The following is a 23,623-nucleotide window of genomic DNA, read 5'->3' on the forward strand; positions in this document are numbered from 1 at the left end:
TAACATAAAAACGACAAAGGCATAAATAGAGGCATTGCAAAAATTTCATAAGATGTGTCTCTTTGTAGAAAGAGAGAAAATGAATGAGGAAAGATATAAATTATGTGGCATGAAAATTAGTGAATGAGGAAAAGTAAATACTAACAACAAATAGTACTGTACAGGACATTATTGGTCCTCTTCCATCTTTTTTTTTTACAATAAGATCTGGGAAAATTCATTTGAAAAATGGTATGAAAGTTACTTGTATTTTATGGTATTATGAGCAGATATTTCACAGTTAACTAAAAACTGTACCCAGTCAGAGAGGAATATTACATTATGGTAAAAGACTGACAACAGGTTGCTACAAGAAAGGACACAAAACGAAATTTCTTGGAACATTTTATGAGAAAAGAATCTATAGTAAATTGTATATAGAAGGGATAGTGAGCAGACAAGAGGCCAAAGAAAGAAGACTGTGAGGGTGCAAATGATTTATTCATTCATTCATCATGTTCCATAGATCCCATCAAGGAAGAGGAACGTCAGGGATATGGAACATCAACAAAAGACAAGCAAATCTCAGAAACAGAGACCTGTTTACAAGACAGTGCTACTTGCCATGCTGCTTCACAATGAACGTTGCTACTCACCATGTAACTAACAGGAATTTTCAGCATATATATGTATAAGATGTATCAACTAAGTTATTTTCTTAATTTTATTTTGAATTGATGGGGATTCCCAACTGGATAATTTATGTTTAGGTAGGAGCTTGCTTTGGCCTTAGAAACTTGAAATTTTGAGAAAACATTTATTATGTATGGCAGGCGATACTTTCTTGGGGAAGGAGAGAGGAAATTGATAGTTATTTTTGCAAATCCTCTCTTTTGCTGTTGGTAGATTAGCAACTTTCTAACTACCATTTTACCACATTAGGGATTTAATTAATGAAAGGAGAAAATACAAAAATGAAGCAGGTAGAACAGAATACAGATGTGTAAAAACTGAGATCAGCAGGAAGAGCAAAATGGTTAAACAGGAATGGATAGAGGACAAATGCAAGGCTGTGGAAGCATGTATAATTAGGGGAAAGATAGCTAAAGCTTATATGAAGAATAAAGAGACCTTCAGAGGAAAGAGAAGCAACTGTATGAATATGAAGAGCCCAGACAGCAAGCAAGTACTCAGAAAAGGAGGAAAGCAGAAAATTTGGATGAAGAGTTTCTATGTAAGGGCATGAAACTTTAGACAGTATTGTAGCAAGAGAAGAGAAAGTAGAAGAAGATGAGATGGGGGATATGATACTGCGAGAAGAATCTGATTAAGTGCTACAGACCTAAGTAGGAACAAGTCCCCTGGCACAGACCAACATTTGTCAAAATTATCGAGATCTTTGTCAGAGGCAGCTGTGACAAACCTGTTTTGCCTGCAACAGATTCCAGGTGTCCTAGGAGGAACGATCAATATTCCGGAACATGAGAGGGACGGCCATTCAAACCAAAACAGTCTAGTAAACATGGGCTCTAAAACGCATACCTTAAGAGCTCTGAGCAATTGTTTGTCTTTGCTACTATGAAACACATCTCTCCTATTGAGCAAGTACTCATATTCCTGAATCTTGGACTACCCTGTAAGAGATAGGCAAAATACCATCTGACTTCAGGAAGAATATAATAATTTCAAAGAAGGCAGATGCTGACATGTGTGACTACTACCAAACCTCCAGTTTAATAAGTTATGGTTTAAATACTAACAAGAGTTATTTACAGAAGAATGGAAATCTTGTAGAATCTGACCTCAGGGAAGATCAGTTTGAGTCCAGACAAATGTAGGAACACGCGAGGCAATACTGATCCTACCACTTCACTTGGAATACAGACCAAGGAAAGGCAAACCACTGGTTATACCATTTGTAGACTTAGACGATGCTTTTGGCAATGTTGACTGGAACACACTCTTTGTAGCTCAGAGGGTAGCAGGAATAAAATACTGGGAACAGAAAGTTATATGTGGCTCATACAGAAACTGGACAACAGATATAAGATTTTTTTTTTAAATTAAAGCACTCTTGAACACAAAAATATTTCTTTTTCCAATTATGTTTACAAAAATTAACTGTTATAAGTGTCGAAGAACTTAAGAGGAAAACAGTACTTGAGAAGAGAGTGAGACATGATTGTAGCTTATCCCCAGTGTTATTCTATCTGTACATTGGGCAAGCAGTAAAGGAAACAAAAGAAATATTTAGACAAGAAATTAAAGCTCAGAGAGAAGATATAAAAATTTTGAAGTTTGCTGATGACATTATAATTCTATCAGAGACAGCAAAGAACTTGAAAGAGCTGTTGACTGGAATGAACATTGCTTTTAAAAGAAGTTATGAGCATCAACAAAATCAAAATGAGAGTAATGAAATGTAGTCGAAGTAAATCAAGCAGTGCTGAGGGATTAGATTAGGACATGAGACACTAGGATGGCCAAAATGGAGAGGGTGTAAAATGCTGACTGGCTATAGCAAGGAAAGAATTTTTGAAAAAGAGTAATTTGACAACATGGAACATAAACTTAAGTGTTAAGAAGTCTTTCTGAAAAAAAAAAAAAAAAATGCTGAAAATTAGTTGAGTAGGTCAGCTAACTAATGAGGAAACACTGAATCAAACTGGAGAGAAAAGAAATGTATGACATTACTTGCAGGTATTTTTCTAGATCTATGAAAAGCCTTTGACATCCTGGACCATAACATTCTGCTTGAAAAATTAGAAAGAAAAGGAGTAAAAGGTGTAGCACATAGCTGGTTGTGTTCATACCTGAAAAACCACAAGCAGTAAGTATCACTTCAGTATGAATTCAACAAAATGAATAAAACAAGAAACAACTCCTTTCTTTCTAGCAAATTACCAATAAAATATGGCATACCACAGGGCTCAATCTTAGGTCCACTACTCTTGTTGATTTATTTGGATGACTTAGTTGAACATATGAGTCTCACAAAAACTATCCTGTTTGCTGATGACACCAGCATATTGCTCACTGCATCCAGTCCAGAAACTTTACAGTCCACAGCAGAAAGTTCTATGAAAAGACTTTCTGAGTGGTTCACAAAAAACAAACTCATTATAAGTACTGAAAAAACTGTGTGTGTCAATTTTTATTTAATTCCTCCAGCTAATCGAATGTCTATTCAAGCACAATTAAAAACTGATCCCCTAGAAAATGTAAGTGTCACAAATTTTTTGGGTCTATGGGTTCAGCAAGACTTAAAGTAGGACACACATATAAATAACTTGTCTAGAAAACTATCATCGGTGTGCTATGGCCTAAGAATTTTAAGCAAAACAACAGTATTGCAGATTGCAGGCATGCTATGCACAGTTCCACTCACTAGTCAGATATGGGACCATTTTCTTCTGGGGATACTCAACTCACAGTGTAAAGGTTTTTAGAATGCAAAAAAGAGCTCTAAGAGTAATTTGTGGCCTTAAAAAAAATGGAGTCCTATAAATCCCATTTTACTGAGCTTGGTGTTCTAAATGTTCCAAGTTTATTCATTTATGAAACTATCTTGTTCACTAGGGACTACTTCCTGAAAACAGGTACAGAAAACTGCTACAGAATAAAAATGTACAGAACTATAGTACTAGAGGGAAATCAAATACACATCAAAAATATCACAGAACAACCACCTATCAGAGGAGCATAGTTAACATTGATGTAATAGTACACAATAAGATAACAGAGGAAATAAAAAATGCTACTCATCCAATATTTAAAGCTAAACTAAAGGCATTTCTAATAAAGCACAGTTTCTATTCTGTCAGAGAATTTCTGAATACATAACAAAATTAATTGTAATAGGTACATATTTTTAATTTGCCTACTATTTTGCTAATACTATGTATAATTGTAACTTATCTTTGACCTGTCCAATATCAATTGTACAATTTGTGCTGTACGATAAAACTGGACCAATAAAAAATCAAATCAAATCAAAACAGTCTGAGGCATCAAGGAATTGCCTGTTTGGTACTGGAAGGAAGTATAGGGGGGGGGGGGGGGGGGTGAAAATTGTACGACAAGATGCAAGATGAAGAGATGAATACGGTAAGCTGATTCAAATGGGTGTAGATTGCAGTAGTCATTCAGTGATGAATAGGATTGCACACAGGATAGACTGTTATTGTGAGCTGCACCAAACCAGTCTTTGGACTAAAGACCACAACAAACAACAACAGGGACTGAATTTCAAAAATTTCTTTCTTATCAGGTGTCTGTGTCTCACAAAGAATGTTTCCTCTGAATGTCATGTTTCTAGAAGCAATATACCAATGGTTTAATCTTTCCATTGATTCAACAAAAAAAAAATTGATCCTTTGTTTCATCTTTGTAAGGTCCGGTTTTGAAAAATCATTTCATAGTGAGTGACTAAGGCCATCATCACACAAAGATTGTTCATTCAAAATTTCGTACACCTTGAGCCAATACTTTAGGCTTCATGTTGCTGTGCCAGTAATCATCACTCAGTTGTATCTTTTATATGTTTACTAGCCTTCTTCTCATGGCTTTACACACATGCATTTGATACATATGATGCTGTTGTTTATCGACTAATAAAGTCATCAGAAGATCAAAATAAACTGCAAAATGATTTAGAAAAAATATGTGAATGGTGCGAAAAGTGGCAGTTGACCCTTAACAATGAAAAGTGTGAGGTCATCCACATGAGTGCTAAAAGGAACTCATTAAACTTGTTACACGATAAATCAGTCTAATCTAAAGGCCATAAATTCAACTAAATACCTAGGTATTATGATTACGTATAACTTAAATTGGAAGGAACACATAGAAAATGTTGTGGGGAAGGCTAACCAGAGACTGCATTTTATTGGCAGGACACTTAGAAAATGTAACAGACCTACTAAGGAGACTGCCTACACTACGCTTGTCCGTCCTCTTTTAGAATACTGCTGTGCAGTGTGGGATCCTTACCAGAGAGGACTGATGGAGTACATCGAAAAAGTTCAAAGAAAGGTAGCATGTTTTGTATTATCGCTAAATATGGGAGAGAGTGTCACAGAAATGATACAGGATTTGGGCTGGATATCATCAAAAGAAAGGTGTTTTCGTTGCGACGGAATCTTCTCACAAAATTCTAATCACCAACTTTCTCCTCCGAATGTGAAAATATTTTGTTGACACCGACCTACATAGGGAGGAACGATCACCGTGATAAAATAAGGGAAATTGGAGCTTGTATGGAAAGATGTAGGTGTTCATTCTTTCCGCGCACTATACGAGATTGGAATAATAGAGAATTGTGAAAGTGGTTCGATGAACCCTCTGCTAGGCACTTAAATGGGATTTGCAAAGTATCCATGTAGATGTAGATAGATGTAGACATGTGAATTGAACAATGGAAAATCCAGGATGGAAAGGAACAGTATTATGAAAAGGGAAGTTGCCACTCACCATATAGTGGAGATGCTGAGTTGCAGATAGGCACAACAAAAAGACTGTCACAATAGGCTATAAGCTTTCAGCCAACAAGGCCTTTGTCGAAAACAGATCACACACACACACACACACACACACACACACACACACACACACACAAACACACAACTCACAAATAAATGACTGCAGCCTCTGGCAGCAGAATCCACACTGTTGTCTTTTTTCAACAAAGGCCTTGTTGGCTGAATGCTTGTATTGTGACAGTCTTTTAGTTGTGCCTATCTGCAACTCAGCATCTCCATTATATGGTGAGTGGCAACTTTCCCTTTCATGATATTGTGACGCATACATAGAATACACCTCCTCCTCCCCCACTCTGTGTCCACCATTTCTTCTCCTCACTTATCTGTCTATCTCCACCTCCTCACTCTCTCTGTCTCTTTATCTTCTCCTCCCCCTCTCTTTGTCCATTTTCTCCACCACCATGTCTTCCTCCTCCCTCCATCTGACCATCCCCTCCTGCTGCTGTCTCTCTTTAGCCACGTGTGCCAGCACACATATCCCCTGCAATACAGTTCACTAAGGCACATTGATACTACTCCCACAACATGCTTGTCATGCACAGCAGGCTACACATCAGGGGCTTGAAAATCATTTATTTGCCCCTGACATAAAGGCTGCCATGCAAAGCAGGTCGATGAAATAGGCCAATACAGCACCACAACATGCCTGTCATTTAGGACAGCTCATCTATGGGTGCCTGGTAAACCATTTTTTGCCCCTGGCATGTAGGCTGCCCTGCGGAGCTGGTTGATTTGGCATGCTGATACTGTTCCTAAACAACATGTCTGTTCTGCAGGACAGCCCATATTCCAGGGGCTGAAAGAAACACGTTTTTGCCCTGTCTCTGCTCCTATTGGGGCTAGGAGGTTATAAACCCTACAGTGCTAATACTCATGAGGCCTGCTGTTTTTGTGCCAAATTTGGTTGAAATCAATCAAGGCATTTGGGAGGAGATCCTGAACATACGCACATACACTCTGATTTATATAGATAACCTTTATAAGACCTTTGCAGCAGAATATATAACAATCCTCTGAACTCTAGACAAGGAGCCAAGTGTATGAAAATTATTTTTGTATCTTGTATTGCGATTGTGGCAGTCGTAGTCTTGCTCAAACTGTTTTCTATCATCAGCATAAAATACCAGTCAGAAGTAAATGTTCTGGGAAATGAGAATTGGAGTTCCAAACTCCATAAGAAGGTTGCTGCAAGATGTTTCGTATCTACTTTACACAATATTCTTACTGCATGTTACTGCTGAATTTTTTTTATTTTTTATTTTTATTTTATTTTATTTTTATTTTTTTGTGCATTCATTGCCCAAGGAGATAATTCAGTAAGATAGTGTGGAGTGTAAAATAAATCAACAGACTTGGCTTTAGGTCAACACAGTGCAAGATACCTCTAAGAGAAAAACATGTTGAGCTGAACTTCTTGATTAGTCTACCTGTCTTTTGGCTCAGTTTTAATTGGCTAAGCAGTTGGATCCCAAGAAAGTTTGCGCACCATGTTTTATTTAGTATATGGCCACTCGTGTGTACTTCTGATGCTAGCAGATAATTTTTGCTTTTCTGAAATTGAGTAAGTCTTTGTGAGATTAAGATACAAACTGTTATCTATGAACCACTTGTAGCCCTGTTCAGCTGCCAGCTGATTTGTGTCTGGTAAAGTTTAATTTGGGCCCTTGATTAGTGTGCTTCCATCATTAACAAACATTACAGTTTTTGAACCACTCTTCAACCTCATTGGAAGATTATTAATGTAAGTTAAGAATGAGAGTGCATCTATTACTGACCCTTGTGGAACACCAGACGATATGTTGTCCCATTCTGTCTATGAGACCACCTGCTTATTGTTATGATGGTAAGAATCCTTCCATCTAAGATGGATGCCATTAATCGCTTAACAGTTTAGTTTGAAAAGTAGAATTTTGTGAACCACACAATCAAAGGAATATACACATTGGATAATTTTTCTTGTTTTGCCTAGTCAGGACTTCATTTGCGAAGTACTGTGTAACATTCACTGTAGTTAATACTTTAAAAAGGAAAACTGAGCTCCATTTAACAATTTGAGCTCACAAAAAATGAGCCTGACTCATTCCACAACCCTGAAGTTTATCATTTTAATTTTTATTTTTCTTTATTAACAACAATTTTTATTTTTATTTTTGACAAGTCTCCTACAGAAAAAAAGAATGGTTTGTGAATGTATGCTGCCACAGGATTCACAGTAGTTCACTGTAAGACAGTTTTGCTCACTTATCACCTATTAGCACTTTCAGCTTTTCTGTGTCTGTGGTTTTTTGGGTTTCTCTGTGTGCACTTGTAGCTGGATTGAGTGGAAGATACATAACATCATGTTATCTCCTGGGGGGTCTTTGGTATCACAGCCAGAGTGTGTTATCTGCACTCCCTGATGCAGCAGCTGTTTATAGCGGCTTGTGTACATAGGCTCCTGTCCACAGGGCTCCCTGCCAGGCAGCTGAAGAGAGCGTGTCTTCCTGTGTGTGGCAGTGACACTGGGACCTGCACTGGCATTAGTGGCCCACGATGTCGGACGGCACCAAGCTGCTCAAGCAGGCTGCCATGCAGATAGCTGCAGGTGGCTCTGCAGGTAAGCACACTTGTCTGCAAATCATCTTTTCGGATGGTGATGCTCTTCTGTTTTTCTGTGCTTGCTGATAAAAACTGGAGAGATATTTTGCCTTTTGCAAAATACTATTTGTTTTACTTTTCTCAAACATGTTTCAGCACTTTTTGTGCTACCTTCAGTAGAATTTTTTGGTTCTGTATGAAAATTATTATGATATGGTAATATTTGAATTTCAGCTTAAAGTATTTCTATACATATAAATAGGTGATAATTATGTTTCAAATTTTGCATGGGTTTATGTATGTAGTTAATGAGACATGTCACCTATCTGATACATAAAATGTTGCATGTGTATATAATGTCCTAAATGAATACACATTACTTTGCAATAAAGCTCTGTTTGTCACAATGAAGGCTTTATAAATAACCCCCCACACCCACATATACATACGATAAAAATCCTTCATGACAATAACAGTTTGAAATTCACATGCCATCCTTCAAATAAACACAAAACAAAACAAATTAGAGCAAACAGCTGCAATAACATGTTATATAATGGTTGAAACTTGGTGTTTTGTCACAAAACAAATAAAAAGTATGTAAAATTGTCATAACTCCTGTTACAAAGGTGTCTTAACACATCAAAAATAACAGGAAACAAGGCTAGTAATCAAAAATCATAATTAAGATGGTAAATAACATGATTTTTTGTCTGAAATGGGTCAGAAATAGAAAAAGGGAAACAGTTTTTGTCTACTTGGAGAATTGCATGGTAGACACTGTGCTGTCTTCCAATATATTTATTCATAATTGGTTTCAATCATTGATCGTCTTCACTGTGGAAGAACATTGTGACAGATTCACATGTCATACATGCTATTTAATCAGAAAAGATGCCATAGCTGACATGCAAAAATCAGAAAAAGATACTTCTTGCCGTAATGGCAACAAAAGTTAATAATTCAGTCAAAAGGGCTAGGAGAGTGTTTCTGCTGGAAAGAGCAGATAAGCTGTTGTTAGTGTCTCACTTAGACAATCAACTGCAATCATTTAGTTCCAGAATGATGGACATAGAGGATTTATGGGCAAAGTTTAAACATATTATAAATCATGCTCTGGACACGTGTGTGCCTACTAAGTGGATTAGGGATGGAAAAGACCCATCTTGATTTAATAATGAAATTCAGAAAATGCTGAGGGAGCAAAGCTGTTGCACTCTCCGTTCAAAATAGGATACACAAATCATAACAGGCAAAGATTAGCAGAGACTTGTGTGTGTGTGAAAAAAATCTATGGATGAGGCATACAATAGCTACCATTGTCATATCTTGGCTAAAGATATGACGGAGAACCCCATAAATTCTGGACCTGTGTCAAATTGCTAAACGGGTCTAAGGCTTCCATTCTGTCTTTCATTGACCAGTCTGGTTTGACAGTGGCAGATAGCAAAAGAAAGGCCAAAGTTTTAAATTCCAAGTTTAAAAAATCATTCAAGCAGGAGGATTGTACAAATGTCCTGTCATTGCTCCTCACAAGTGCGAGGTTTGAGCAGTACTCTGGTTTCTCTACGCAAGGAAGTTACCGTGGAGATTCGTCAGCAACTGACTGAAATGTATGGTGAAGAATGCGTCTCTGTTCAGCAGATCCGCAAATGGTGCAGGGCTTTTGCTGAGGGCCGCACAGAAGTTTACGACAACGATCGGCGTGGAAGACCGCTCGTTTCGGATGCGATTGTCCAGAAGATCAACAGTGAGCTGCTCAAAGATTGGAGGGTCACTGTCCATGAAATTGTTGAACACTTTTCTGAAGCTTCCCACAGCACAATTGAAAGAACTTTAACAGAAATGTTGGGTTATCACAAGGTGTGTGGTTGCTGGGTCCCCCGGATGCTGACTGGTGGACATAAGGAGCAACACTTTGACTGTGCTTGCAAGTTTTTTCAACAACGTGAGGGGGTAGGCAACAAGGAGAAGTTGTTGGACTCTATCATCACGAGATATGAAACATGGGCATTTCATTACATCCCTGAAACAAAACAACAATTTTGTCAGTGGCATCACTCTGGTTCACCGCCATCAAAGAAATTCAAATAAACGAGTCGGCAGGGAAGGTTTTGGCAACTGTGTTTTGGGATCAGAAGGGGGTACTTCACATCAGTTTGATGCAACATGGGACGACTATAAACTCAGACAGATATTGTGAAATATTGACCAAACTCCGGCGAACAATCCAGAATCGCCAGAGAGGACGGCTGAAGGCAGGAGTAGTGCTTCTTCATGACAACGCCTGACCCCACGTCGCTCATCTAACACAGGAGCTTTTGAAGAAATTTGGGTGGACTGTTATGCCCCATCCCCCTTACAGCCCAAACTTAGCCCCTAGCAATTATCACCTCTTCCCCAAGCTAAAGGAACACTTAGGTGACAAATGATTCAAAAGCGATGATGAAGTCCGAGCAGAGGTCATATGCTTCCTCAATGGGTTGGCAGGAGACTTCTTCGACTTAGGAATACAAGTGCTGGAGCACCGCCTTCAAAAGTGTGTCAAAAAAAAAAAAAAATAGAGACTATGTTGAAAAATAGACAAAAGTGTAAGCTTTTCGAAGATGTATAAATTAATAACAATAAACAATGTATTTTATTCATACATAATATGGGAACCTTACTTTTGGTACAACCCTCATATGTTTTTCATATTAGTTGCATTGTGCTGCCAGCTGCTCCAACCTCAGTAGTCATTAGACATCATGAGAGAGCAGAATGAAGCACCCTGCGAAACTCATGGACTTCGAACGTGGTCAGGTGACTGGGTATCACTTGTGTCGTACGTCTGTACACAAGATTTCTACAGTCATAAACATCCCTAGGTCCACTGTTTCCAATGTGGTAGTGAAGTGGAAACGTGAAGGGACACGTACAGCACAAAAGTGTACAGGCCAACTTCACCTGTTGACCGACAGAGACCGCCGACAGTTGAATAGGGTCGCAATGTGTAATAGGCAGACATCTATTCAGACCATCACACAGGAATTCCACACTGCATCAGGATTCACTGCAAGTACTATGACGATTAGGTGGGAGGTGAGAAAACTTGGATGTCATAAGCCACACATCATGCCGGTAAATGCCAAATGATGCCTTGCTTGATGGAAGGAGTGTAAACATTGAGCAACTGAACAGTGGAAAAACATTGTGTGGAATGATGAAGCGTGGTACACAATGTGGTGATCTGATGGCAGGGTGTGGGTATGGTGAATGCCCGGAGAATGTCATCTTCCACCATGTGTACTGCCAACAGTAAAATTTGGAGGTGGTGGTGTTATGGTGTGGTTGTGTTTTTCATAGAGAGGACTTGCACCCCTTGTTGTTTTGCATGGTACTATCACAGTACAGGCTACATTGATGTTTTAAGCACCTTCTTGCTTCCCACTGTTGAAGAGCAATTCAGGGATGGTGACTGTATCTTTCAACACGATCGAGCACCCGTTCATAATACATGGCCTGTGGCAGAGTAGTTACATGACAACATCGCTGTAATGGACAGACTGGCACAGAGTCCTGACCTGAATCCTATAGAACACCTTTGAGATGTTTTAGAACGCTGACTTTGTGCCAGGCCTTACCGACCGTCTTCGATACCTCTCCTCAGTGCAGCACTCCGTGAAGAATGGGCTGCCATTCCCTAAGAAACCTTCCAGCACCTGATTGAACATATGCCTGTGAGAGTGGCAGCTGTCGTCAAGGCTAAGGGTGGCCCAACACCATATTGAATTCCAGCATTACCGATGGAGGGTGCCACAAACTTGTAAGTCATTTTCAGCCAGGTGCCTGGATACCTTTGATCGCATAGAGTGCATAAATGATCTGGCAGACAGGATGGACAGCAATCCATGATTGTTCACTGATGATGCTGTGGCGTACAGCACTGATAATGCTGTAGTATACAGGAAGGTATTGAAGATAAGTGACTGTAAGCTGATACAAGCGGACCTAGAGAAAATTTCTAGTTCGTGAGATGAATGGCAGCTGGCTTTTAATGTAGAAAAATGTAAGTTAATGCAGATGAATAGAAAAAAAACAAACTATTGATGTTTGGATACAGCATTAGCAGTGGCCTGCTTGACACAGTAACATCATTTAAAAAACTGAGTGTAGCATTGCAAAGCAATATGAAATGGAATGAGGTTGTTCTGGTAGGGAATATTCAACTTTGGTTTACAGGGAGAATTTTAGGAAAGTGTAGTTCATCTGTAAAGGAGACCACATATCGGATGCTAGTGTGACCTATTCTTGAGTGCTACTTGAGTGTTTGGGATCTGCGCCAGGTCAGATTGAAAGAAGACATCAAAGCATTTCAGAGGCAAGCCGCTAGATTTGTTACCTGCGGATTCGATCAGCATGTAAGTATTACAGATATGCTTCAGGAGCTCAAGTGGGGATCCCTAGAGGGAAAAAGACATTCATTTTGAAGAACACTGCTGAGAAAGTTCAGACAACTTGAAGCTGACTGCAGAATGATCTTACTGCCGCAACATACATTTCATGTACAGTCCATGAAGGTAAGACATGAGAAATTAGGACTCATACAGAGGCATATAGACAGTTGTTTTTTGCTCTGTCTGTCTCCGAGTGGAATAGAAAGTTTCATTTAGATAGTGTGTATGACATGAGAAATTGTCACAATAATTTTCCACTGTGAAGATGATCAGTAATTGAAACCAGTTGTGAATAAATATATTATAATACAAGACAGTGTTTACCATGCATTTCTCCAAGTATATCGATGCTGTTGACAGTGGCCTGAAAAAATTTTTTAAGTTTTTGTTTGTTTGCAGATGATAGGCTGTCAAAATGTGTGTTACTTGTAAAGCTATCTGCATAAAAATGATTGTTTGGTACCACATATGCTGTTTGTAAAATTCTATAAATATTTGTTCTACAAACTAGTGTTTGTGATCTAATTTTTGCTGTAGCATAAACGTTCTGTATTTTGTGTGTCAGTCAGTGATATGTGTCATTCCCTATATATGTAAACCAATGTAAAATTGGACACCTATTTATAACTTCTTTATATGTATTTAAATAGATTTAAGCTGAAATTGTAATATTAGTATATTATAATAATTGTCAGATGTAGCAATAAAAAAGTCCACCTTATATATACCACAGAAAGTGCTGATGTGTTTTGGAAAAATAAAGCAAATGAGTGGAGTATCTCTTTGTTTTGTCTGCAACCCACTTGCCACAGATTATGGAAAGTGCAAAACTGCCAGTCTGATGCACTGGAGAGCTGCAGTTCACCTGTGACTACTTCATTTATTCTTTCATTTTATTTTTTGGTCACCTACTTGGGTTGTTGACATTGCCATGTCAATGGACTTCTTGTTCATAGTTATAAACAAATTATATCTTTTTCACATAAAAATATGAGCTTTGACTGTGTTCATTCTTTGACACATACTTTAAACGCATTACAAGTTTTCATCTCTTTGCAGATAAACGGCTGTGTACAAAGGGATGGTCATAAAGTTTTAATTATTGCATAAAAAAATAAAGCTACGTAAGTAACAATGTGGGAAGAGTTAGATTGCTTCTTACCATAAAGATAACACACTAAGTTGCAGACAGGTACAATTAAATGGCACTTACACATAAGTTTTTGGCTACAGCCTTCATCAGGACAAGAGACACATACACCATTCATTCATACAACCAAGCACATCTCATGCACACATGACCGCCAGCTTCAGCAGCTTGGATACAAGCTCGTGTGTGTGAAGTGTGCTTGCTTGTGGAAATGAATGGTGTGTGTTTCTCTTTTTCGGATGAAGACTGTGGCCAAAAGCTTATGTGTAAGTGCCATTTAACTGTGCCTGTTTGCAACTTAGCATGTTAGCTTTGTGGTAAGTAGCAGTCAGTCTTTCCCTACATTGTTTGAAGTTACATAATTAATTTTTTTTTGTTTGCTGTTACATGTCTGCAGTCCTAGTACACACTGAAATCCCTGTTCCACAGTAGAATAGCACAAGGTGACTAAATCAGTATGGTACAGTCTATTGATAAAGTGGAGTATAGTGTGGTAATTTATTTGCCATGTTTGAAGGAAAATAATGTTGTAACAATCTGTGCTGAGTTGGTACAGGTTTAGGCTACAGTGCAACATCATATACTGCAATAGTTAGGTGGCACACACTTCCACTGTGGTCAAACAAGTCTGAATCGTAAATAGCAGAGCGGCAGACCATCTCTCCGTGAAGAACAGGAAATCGCAAGAGGAGTGGAAGCCCCAGGCACAAAGACCAGCGTATCACAATTGAGGCAGTAGTGGAAAAAGTATAAGTCAGTCACATATCAGTTTTAAACATCTTGCACAGTATTCTGATCCTGACAAAGGTCATTGCCTGCTGAGTTCTGCCACTGTTCCATTCCATTCAGTAAGCCAGCTGAACTGAGGCAGCAGCAAGACGAACTGAGGCAGCAGCTGAAATGTTCAGCTATGTCATGCCAATCCAGATGACTTGTTTAGCCAGATAATAATCACAGATGAGTGACAGTTGGATCACTATCACTGCAAGGCAAAGCAAGCAGTGGGAAAATGTCAATTCATCACCACCGAAAGAAGCGAAGACCTGACCAGACCGTCATTGGGAGAGGTGATGCTGAGGATTTTCTGGGACTGCTTTGGCCATTGGTAACGGATTATATATGAGATGCTTTTAATAGTTTCCACAACGAAATTCTGTCCCGAAATCGGGCAGAAAGCCAAAAGAGATTCTGGTTGTATGTAAAGTAGGCCAGCAGCAGCACACAACCAATACCTTCACTGCGCAATAACACTGGTGATCTTACTGATGACCATGCCACTACAACAGAATTATTTAATGCAGTTTTATGGAACTCCTTAACCAAAGAAGACAAAGTAAATATTTCAGAATTTCAATCAAGAACAACTGCCAGCATGAGTAACTTAGAAGAAGATATCCTCGGTGTAACAATGCAACTTAAATCACTTTATAAAGGTGAAGCCTCAGTTCAGATTCTACACCAGTCAGGTTCCTGTCAGAGAATACTGATACAATAACTCCATACTTGGCAATCATGTACAACTGGTCACTTATTGAAATATCCATACCTAAAGTTGCATAAGTGACAGCAATATCCAAGAAAGGAGATGGAAGTAATCCATAGAATTACAGACAGATGTCACTGACAGATTTGCAGTAGGATTTTGAAAAATATACTGTGTTAGAACATTATGAAGTACCTCAAAGAAAACAATTTATTGACAAACACTCAACATGGGTTCAGAAAATAGTTTTCTTACAAAACACAAGTAGCTCTTTATTTTCATAAAGTAATGAGTGCTATCAACTGGGAATGTCAGACTGATTCCATGTTTTTTAGGTTTCCAGAAGGTTTTTGAAGCAGTTCCTCACAAGCACCTTCTAATCAAATTGTAAGCATATGGGGTATTGTCACAGTTGTTTAACTGGATTCATGATTTCCTCTCAGAAAGGGCACAGTTCATAGCAGTTGATGGAAAGTCATCAAGTAAAACATTTGGTGTTTCCCAAGGAAGTGTTATAGGCCCTCTGCTGTTCCTGATCTACATAAATGATTTAGGAGTGAATCTGAGCAGCCCTCTCAGATTGTTCGCAGATGATGCTGTTATTTACAGTCTAGTAAAGTCATCTGGCTGTCAGTACCAATTGAAAAGTGATTAAGACAAGTATCTGTATGGTTAGAGAAATGGCAATTGACTCTATATAATGAAAAGTGTGAAGTCATCCACACAAATACTAACAGGGATCCACTAAATATTTCTTATACATTAAATCACACAAATCTAAATGCTGTAAATTTGGCTAAATATTTAGAGATTACAATTACAAATAACTTAAAATGGAAAGATCACATAGACGATGTTGTGAGGAAAGCAAACCAAAGCACTTTATTAGCAGAACACTAAAAAAAGCAACAGGTCTACTAAAGACTCTGCTTACACTATGCTTGTCCACTGTCTGCTGGATTATTGCTGTTCAGTGTGGGATCTGCATCAGATAGAATTGATGGAGGATGTCAAAAAAGTTCAAAGAAGGGCAGCTTTGTTTTCTATTATCATGAAACAGGGGAGGGAGTGCCACAGTTATGATACATGAATTGGGGTGGAAATCATTAAAATGAAGGCGTTTTTCATTGTGATAGTAGCTTCTCATGAAATATCAATCACCAACTTTCTCCTAAGAGTGTGAAAATATTTAGTTGGCATTCACCTACAAGGGGAAAAATGATCGCCATAATAAAATAAGTGAAATCAGAGCTCACACTAAAAGATTTAATTGTTGGTTTTTCTTGTGTGCTATTTGAGATTGGAGCGGTATAGAAATAGCTTGAAGGTGGTTTGATGAACTCTCTATCAGGCACTTAATCATGTAAATGTAGATGGTTTTATGGTGATTTTTGACGTTGAACATTTCCTGAACAGCCAAATATACTGACTTCTACAACCAAGATCTGTGCCAAATCATCCTTCACTGTGAAAAATGAGTCACTTTGAAGAGTGAGTATGTAGAGAAGGGCTAATAGCATTGTTAAGTTCATGGGCATTGCTGATTATTTTTAAAGGTTATATTTAAAACTTTAATACTATCCCTCATAGCAACAGTTGAAAAGCTGTGGCCAGCTGGGACTCAAAACCAGATTTCCTGCTTTCAGTTAGCAGGCGTATCTGAGTACACCTCAAGACCTGACCCAAACTTTCATCATCACTCAAGTTTCTGTGTGTGATTTCTGAACATTACTACCCGAGGTTGTCTCATGGGTATGTGGGAATATCATCGGTGTGGAAAGGATTCGATGGAGGACCCCACTAACCCACCCACAAGGTGTTGTTTCTTGTTTTGTATAATATATGTATTGATTCAGCTTTAGTGTACAGTGCAGGTTGCATGAGCACTGTTGGATAGGTCAAAATTATATAACGTGATATACAGTATAAAGAAAAAAGGGAAATATATGAACATTTTTAAATTCTAAGTTTAGTTATTGATATACATTTAAAGAAAATTACTGATTTTGTATATTTAAAAATTCTTGCGTAGAATGAAAATTGCTTTATTAGAAATGCCTTTAGACTGTTTTTTTAAATACTGACTGTGGATCATTTTTATTGCATCTTTTTATGAATGTGGTGTTGTACAGCTTTAATGAATACTAAGAACTGTGCTATGTAATAAACAGCTGCATCAGTATATTTTAGAAGAGACAATCAATTGCGGTAAAGGATCGGATCATATCAGGTCCGCTGTACCAAAGAAGAATAAGAATGTGAAATGTGATTTGAGACTTTCTCAGCGTATTCCATTCGTGAAATCTTCTCGGGTGATCAGCCGAGTAAAGGCGTCGTCTTCTCGCAACGTTTCGAAGGGTTTCGTACCCATCATCTTCAAGCGAAGTGTCGAGATGCTGTGTTGCGCGGTCCTATAAAGGCTCCTGGACCAGTGACTGATTCCGAGCGCCGACCAATCAGGTACCTGCGGAATCGGCCGCCGCGCCAGTGGTGGAGGGTTCGCGGCGCGGACCGGGCGTCGAGTCCCTGCCGGTTCCTAATATGTCTGTGGCCGCTACCGTCTTCGTGCCGGAGCGTTCTCTTCTAATTTTAGTTATTGTGGGATTCCAAGCTGTACTAAGTTGGAAACCAGTGTCTCGATTGATCAGGTTGCTGTTCAACCGAATTTCTACAGCCTCTTTGAAAACTGAATCCCAAAATCCTTTAGCGTCACACAGCTTCTTCGTACCCTCAAAGAGGAAGGTGTGTCCTTCGTTAAGGCTATGTTCCGCTACCGCCGATTTTTCTGTCTGACCAAGGCGTACATTTCTAATGTGTTCCGAGCGCCTCTGCGTGATGCAGCGCTGCGTTTGTCCGATGTATTTCGTACCACATTCACATTCAATACTGTATACGCCCGGAGTCTGCAGTCCTAGGTGGTCTTTGACTGAGCCAAGTATGTCCTTAATTTTACTTGGGGCATGAAAAATTGTCTTGATGTTGTGTTTCTCCAGAATATGGGCAATCTTGGCTGTTGGGGGTCCCCCTTAGCTCCAGGCAACGCTAATCTTTACATGGAGCACTTTGAAGACATAGCCCTGGACACCGCCCCATTGAAACCTAAAGCCTTCTACAGATATGTGGATGACACTTTTGTCGTGTGGCCACATGGCAGAGAGAACCTGCAAGACTTCCTGCGACATCTGAACAGCATACACAGCAACATACAATTCACCATGGAGGTGGAAGAAAACGGAAGCTTGCCCTTCCTTGACATTCTAATCAAGAGGCACCCTGATGGCACCTTGGGTCACGCTGTGTATAGGAAGAAGACACATACGGATTTATACCTTCATGCACAGAGTTGCCACCACCCAGCACAACGCAACTCAGTGCTTAACACACTTGTGCACAGGGCCAAGTCTATCTGTGATGATGACAGCCTACCTGCAGAGTTACAACACCTAAGGAAGACCTTCCGCAGCAACGGTTATAATGAGACGCAAATCTCGCGCGCCCTACACAAGAGCAGGAAGGTAGACACACCAGAAGAAGAAGATGAGACCAGATGCCTGGCATTTCTACCATACGCGGGACCACCAAGATTGCCCGTATTCTGGAGAAACACAACATCAAGACAATTTTTCATGCCCCAAGTAAAATTAAGGACATACTTGGCTCAGTCAAAGACCAGCTAGGACTGCAGACTCCGGGCGTATACAGTATTGAATGTGAATGTGGTACGAAATACATCGGACAAACGCAGCGCTGCATCACGCAGAGGCGCTCGGAACACATTAGAAATGTACGCCTTGGTCAGACAGAAAAATCGGCGGTAGCGGAACATAGCCTTAACGAAGGACACACCTTCCTCTTTGAGGGTACGAAGAAGCTGTGTGACGCTAAAGAATTTTGGGATTCAGTTTTCAAAGAGGCTGTAGAAATTCGGTTGAACAGCAACCTGATCAATCGAGACACTGGTTTCCAACTTAGTACAGCTTGGAATCCCGCAATAACTAAAATTAGAAGAGAACGCTCCGGCACGAAGACGGTAGCGGCCACAGACGTATTAGGAACCGGCAGGGACTCGACGCCCGGTCCGCGCCGCGAACCCTCCACCACTGGCGCGGCGGCCGATTCCGCAGGTACCTGATTGGTCGGCGCCTGGAATCAGTCACTGGTCCAGGAGCCTTTATAGGACCGCGCAACACAGCATCTCGACACTTCGCTTGAAGATGATGGGTACGAAACCCTTCGAAACGTTGCGAGAAGACGACGCCTTTACTCGGCTGATCACCCGAGAAGATTTCACGAATAAGAATATGGTGTCAGCTGCCTCAGACTGCAGTCATGTGTGTGAGTTGCATATGTGTGTGTGTGTGTGTGTGTGTGTGTGTGTGTGTGTGTGTGTGTGTGTGTGTGTGCGTGTGTGCGCGCGTGTGTGTGTGTGTGTGTGTGTGTGTGTGTGTGTGTGTGTGTGTGTGTGTGTGTGTGTGTGTGCGCGTGCGCGCACGCGTGTGTTTTTTTGTCTATTTTTGATGAAGGCCTTACTGGCCAAAAGCTTTGTTTGTGACAGTCTTTTTGTTGTGCCTATCTGCGACTCAGCATTTCCGCTATATGATGCGTAGCAACTATCCTGTTCATAATATTGTTACATTCCATCCTGGATTTTCCATTGTTTGAAAGAAGAATAAAAACACATGTAACAAAGTGTGTAACATTAAAGTATGCAGCTGTTACGTAAAAAGATGTTAAATGCGCAACATTTTATATCACCATAAAGAACTGCTTACAGAAACATGTTAGTTTTGCATTTCCATAATTGGAATAGCAGTTATCAGATGTACACCATTACATCATTGATAGTGGCTGTATGTATGTAACGTATGACTGTGGAGATACTCTGTTCAATGAATGAGATTACCACACACAAACATCTATGAGGTTAAATGGACACATATGTTATGTATACTACAAATGATGGAACAACGTACACCTGATAGCTGTTATCCCAGTCACAGAAATGCATAGCTAAGATGTTATAATAACTACTTTTTTATAGTGATATAGGATGTGATGCATTTAATGTCTTTTCATATAACAACTGCATACTTTAATGTCACTCATTTTGTTACATGTGTTTTTGTTTGTCTTTGGTACAGAGGAACTGACGATGGTCTGATCCTAGACTGCAATTGATCATCTCTGGTAAAATATGCTGATACAATGGTGTATTGCATAATGCAGTTCTTAATATTTTCATTGCCTCTGATGTGTTTTTGTGTAATATGACACTACAGTGGATTACACTTTTCTTTTAGGGCAACATTCTAGAGGAAATTTTGAGGATATTTGACTGTCCTCTGATACTACAATTGTGTACATCCTCATCCTGCATTAGTTTACCAGTTCACACAAGACAGTTTCTGGTGAATAATGTTACTTTATGGAACATTTATTTCTTCGAACACCTTAAAATGACGTCTACAGTATTCTGTTTTCTAAGGCGCGACAATTATGATCACTACTCTTTCTTGCAGTCTAAATATGTTTTTGCTCTGAGAAGCATTTCCTCAGAAAATGATTCCATAGTGAAGCAATGAAGTGAATTGTAGATAGTATGTCTGCACCACTGTTTATTGGTGTCACTTTTAAAATCCACTGACTGTAGCACAATGTCATGAGTTTCTTTGACAGGTTACTAACATGTATTTCCCATTTCAGTTGCTGTTGAAACTGTAGACTGCTCACTGAAAACAGGAAACTGAGGTTCCAGTGCTGACCTAGCACAAATTTTCAATTTCCATGTTATACTCCAAAGAGTTTTGAGATTGGATAAGTAAAAAATAGAAGAAAGTTAAGATGGTGATTTTAATGCTTCAGGTGCTCTACATAGTCTCCCCCCTTTTGAAGGAAGGAAGGAGGGAGGGAAGATTAGAGTTTTACATTCCATTAACAGCGAGGCCACTGGAGATGGAGCACAAGCTCGGATTATGAAAGTATGTGGAAGGAAATCAACTGTGCCTTTTTCAAAGGAACCCTCCCAGCATTTGCTTGGGGTGATTTAGGGAAATCATGGAAAACCTAAATCTGTGTGATCAGATGAGGATTTGAAAAGTTATCCTCTCTCCTCTGTCTGAGTACAGTATACAGAACATTCATAGAACCACATGAAACTATCAGAAAAGTCCTTCTTTTGGATGTTGTTCAACTTGCGAATCATGTTCACATCTTCTTCAGGCTTGACAAACCATCAGGGACTAGTCTTGCACTTTGTTGTATTTTGACAGTTTCATATCAATAACTGCTTCTCATCAACTGTGATGAGTTTTTTTCCAGTAAAGAAGTGCCAGCATTTTTCATTTCAACCAAGTTGCTGCAAAAGGCATCTACATTTTGTTGTTCTTGTTCTGGAGGTAAGGTGTGCACAACAAACATTGCACACACTTTCGTCTTCTTCAAAACATTCTGGAGAATGTCTTAAATTCTTGATTTAGAGGTGCTCACTTCATTGCTACATTGCGATATGTGACACAAAAATATCACTACGGCTGCACATCCACAACTTAGCACTATTTGATCACAACAGACTTGTCGAATGCACAGCCGTTATTTACAGTTTTATTATTTCAAGCTGCCACCATAGTGACTGCATCAACTTCACTTGTATGCCAAGAATACAATGGTCTCCAAACTGTTTCGACAGACCGTGTGTTTGTTACATAGTTTTAACTTGTCACATACTGTGAATACAGCTTATACTCAGCATGAAGTAAAGTAAACTCATCCCAGTATCAATACTGAGGCTGTGAAGAAACCAAGTATATCCATCCTTCCGGGGGTGCCAGTCCTACAGCAGTAAAAGAGAGGGTGTGGAAAAATAAGAAGGAATGGAAGGCAGCCAATAAAAATTTGTGATATGTGCTCAGATGGCTTAAAGAGTTGCACACTTGCCATCGAAGTTTCAGTTCCAGTTTGGCACATAGTTTTAACTGTGCATGTTTAATAATAATGTTGTTTATGAGGCTCTGTACTGCTTAGTATTCCTTTGTTATGGTGCATCATTATTTTTCCTCCACCCCCCCCCCCCCTCCCCCGCCCCCAACTCTACATCTACATACATACTCTGCAAACCACTATCAAGGTTCACTATTTACAACAATCTTCCAGTGCTGGTTAACTTTCCAGTTCCGTGACTGTAGAAGTCGTATGGTTATGAGGTGAAGAGCTTCTCAAGCCATATTTGGTGCACATTTTCATGGGGAAAGGAAGGTCCTTGAAGGTTGTTGGATACAGCGTGGAAAAGGTGAAAATCCTAGGGCACCAGGTGGGTGTGGAATGACTTCCAACCCAACTCCTGTTTAATGTCAGTCTAGCAGTATGTGGGTGGGTGTTACTGGGGAGTAGCATCACTTCACACAGTCTCCCTTGTCATCATTCTTGGATCATTTCTGCAAGATGTCCCACTTGTTGACAATAAATGGCAGCAGTGATGGTCACACCTCGGGAAAGCAATTAACAGTACACCACACATGTTATGCATCTGCTCCACCAGATGCATAACATTATCTTTCGTGGATGCGCACAGGTCTTTGTAAGGGGAGTTGCAGCTTTGTTTGGACTCAACCGTTCCTTTCTTTTCCTTATGTTAGTATAAAGACACCATTTCTGATCACCAGTAATGATACGGGATAGGAATGGTTAGTGTTGTTAAGAAACCAATTGATGATGAACAAGCAGAGATCCACATATGGCCACGTGCTGACTTTTGTGATTTTGCCTTAGAGCATGCGGTATCCGTACACTTGATTTCTGAATCTACCCCACTGCATACAAATGTTGCACTTTGGTGAAATGATCACAATTCATTACACTTGACAGTTCTCAAATACACTTATACAGATCATTGTGGATTAATGTGGAAAAGCAATCTTCATCAAACCTTGAAGGTATTTCTGAATGTGGAGAGCCACTAATGTCAAAACAATCCTCCTTAAACTGAGAAAACCATTTTCTTGCTGTGCTCCACCCATTGGCATTATCCCCAAACACAGCACAAATGTTTCTTGCAGCCTCTGCTGCTGCCATCCCTCCATTGAACTGAAACAGAAGAGTGTCAGAAATGTTCCTATTTCTCCACTTGGCACTCCACTTTCTAGTGTCCACAGATCCACTCACTATCTCCTAATGACAAAATGACAGTATGTAAACTAAAATAGCAATGGTGAACTACAAACAAAAAATGACAATTGATAAATAAACCATATCAACCAGAATACCAGCATGGTAAACAAAAATTGCTACAAACTTATGCACCAACTTAATATTTTTTTTTTTTTATTTTTTTTTTTTATTTTTTTTTTATTTTTTTTTTTTTTTTTTTTTTTGTGTGAAGTGCATAATTTTACATTTCTGTATATTTAAAGCAATTTTCACAACACTTTGAAAGCTTATCAAGATTGGACTGAATATTTCTGTA

At 39.3% G+C, this 23,623-nt stretch overlaps 1 protein-coding gene across 1 annotated transcript in view; it reads left to right on the forward strand.

The window, feature by feature from the left end:
- LOC126424982 (mitochondrial 2-oxodicarboxylate carrier) overlaps positions 1-23,623 on the forward strand; it is an 82,400-nt gene that overhangs the window by 18,490 nt on the left and 40,287 nt on the right. Inside the window, exon 2 of the mRNA XM_050087869.1 lies at positions 7,967-8,115. Coding sequence (XP_049943826.1) covers positions 8,052-8,115 — 64 coding nt within the window. The 5' untranslated portion in view covers positions 7,967-8,051. The remainder of the gene's footprint in view (positions 1-7,966; positions 8,116-23,623) is intronic.

The sequence above is a fragment of the Schistocerca serialis genome, chromosome 10 (assembly GCF_023864345.2).
Source record: "Schistocerca serialis cubense isolate TAMUIC-IGC-003099 chromosome 10, iqSchSeri2.2, whole genome shotgun sequence".
Taxonomy (NCBI): Eukaryota; Metazoa; Arthropoda; class Insecta; order Orthoptera; family Acrididae; genus Schistocerca; species Schistocerca serialis.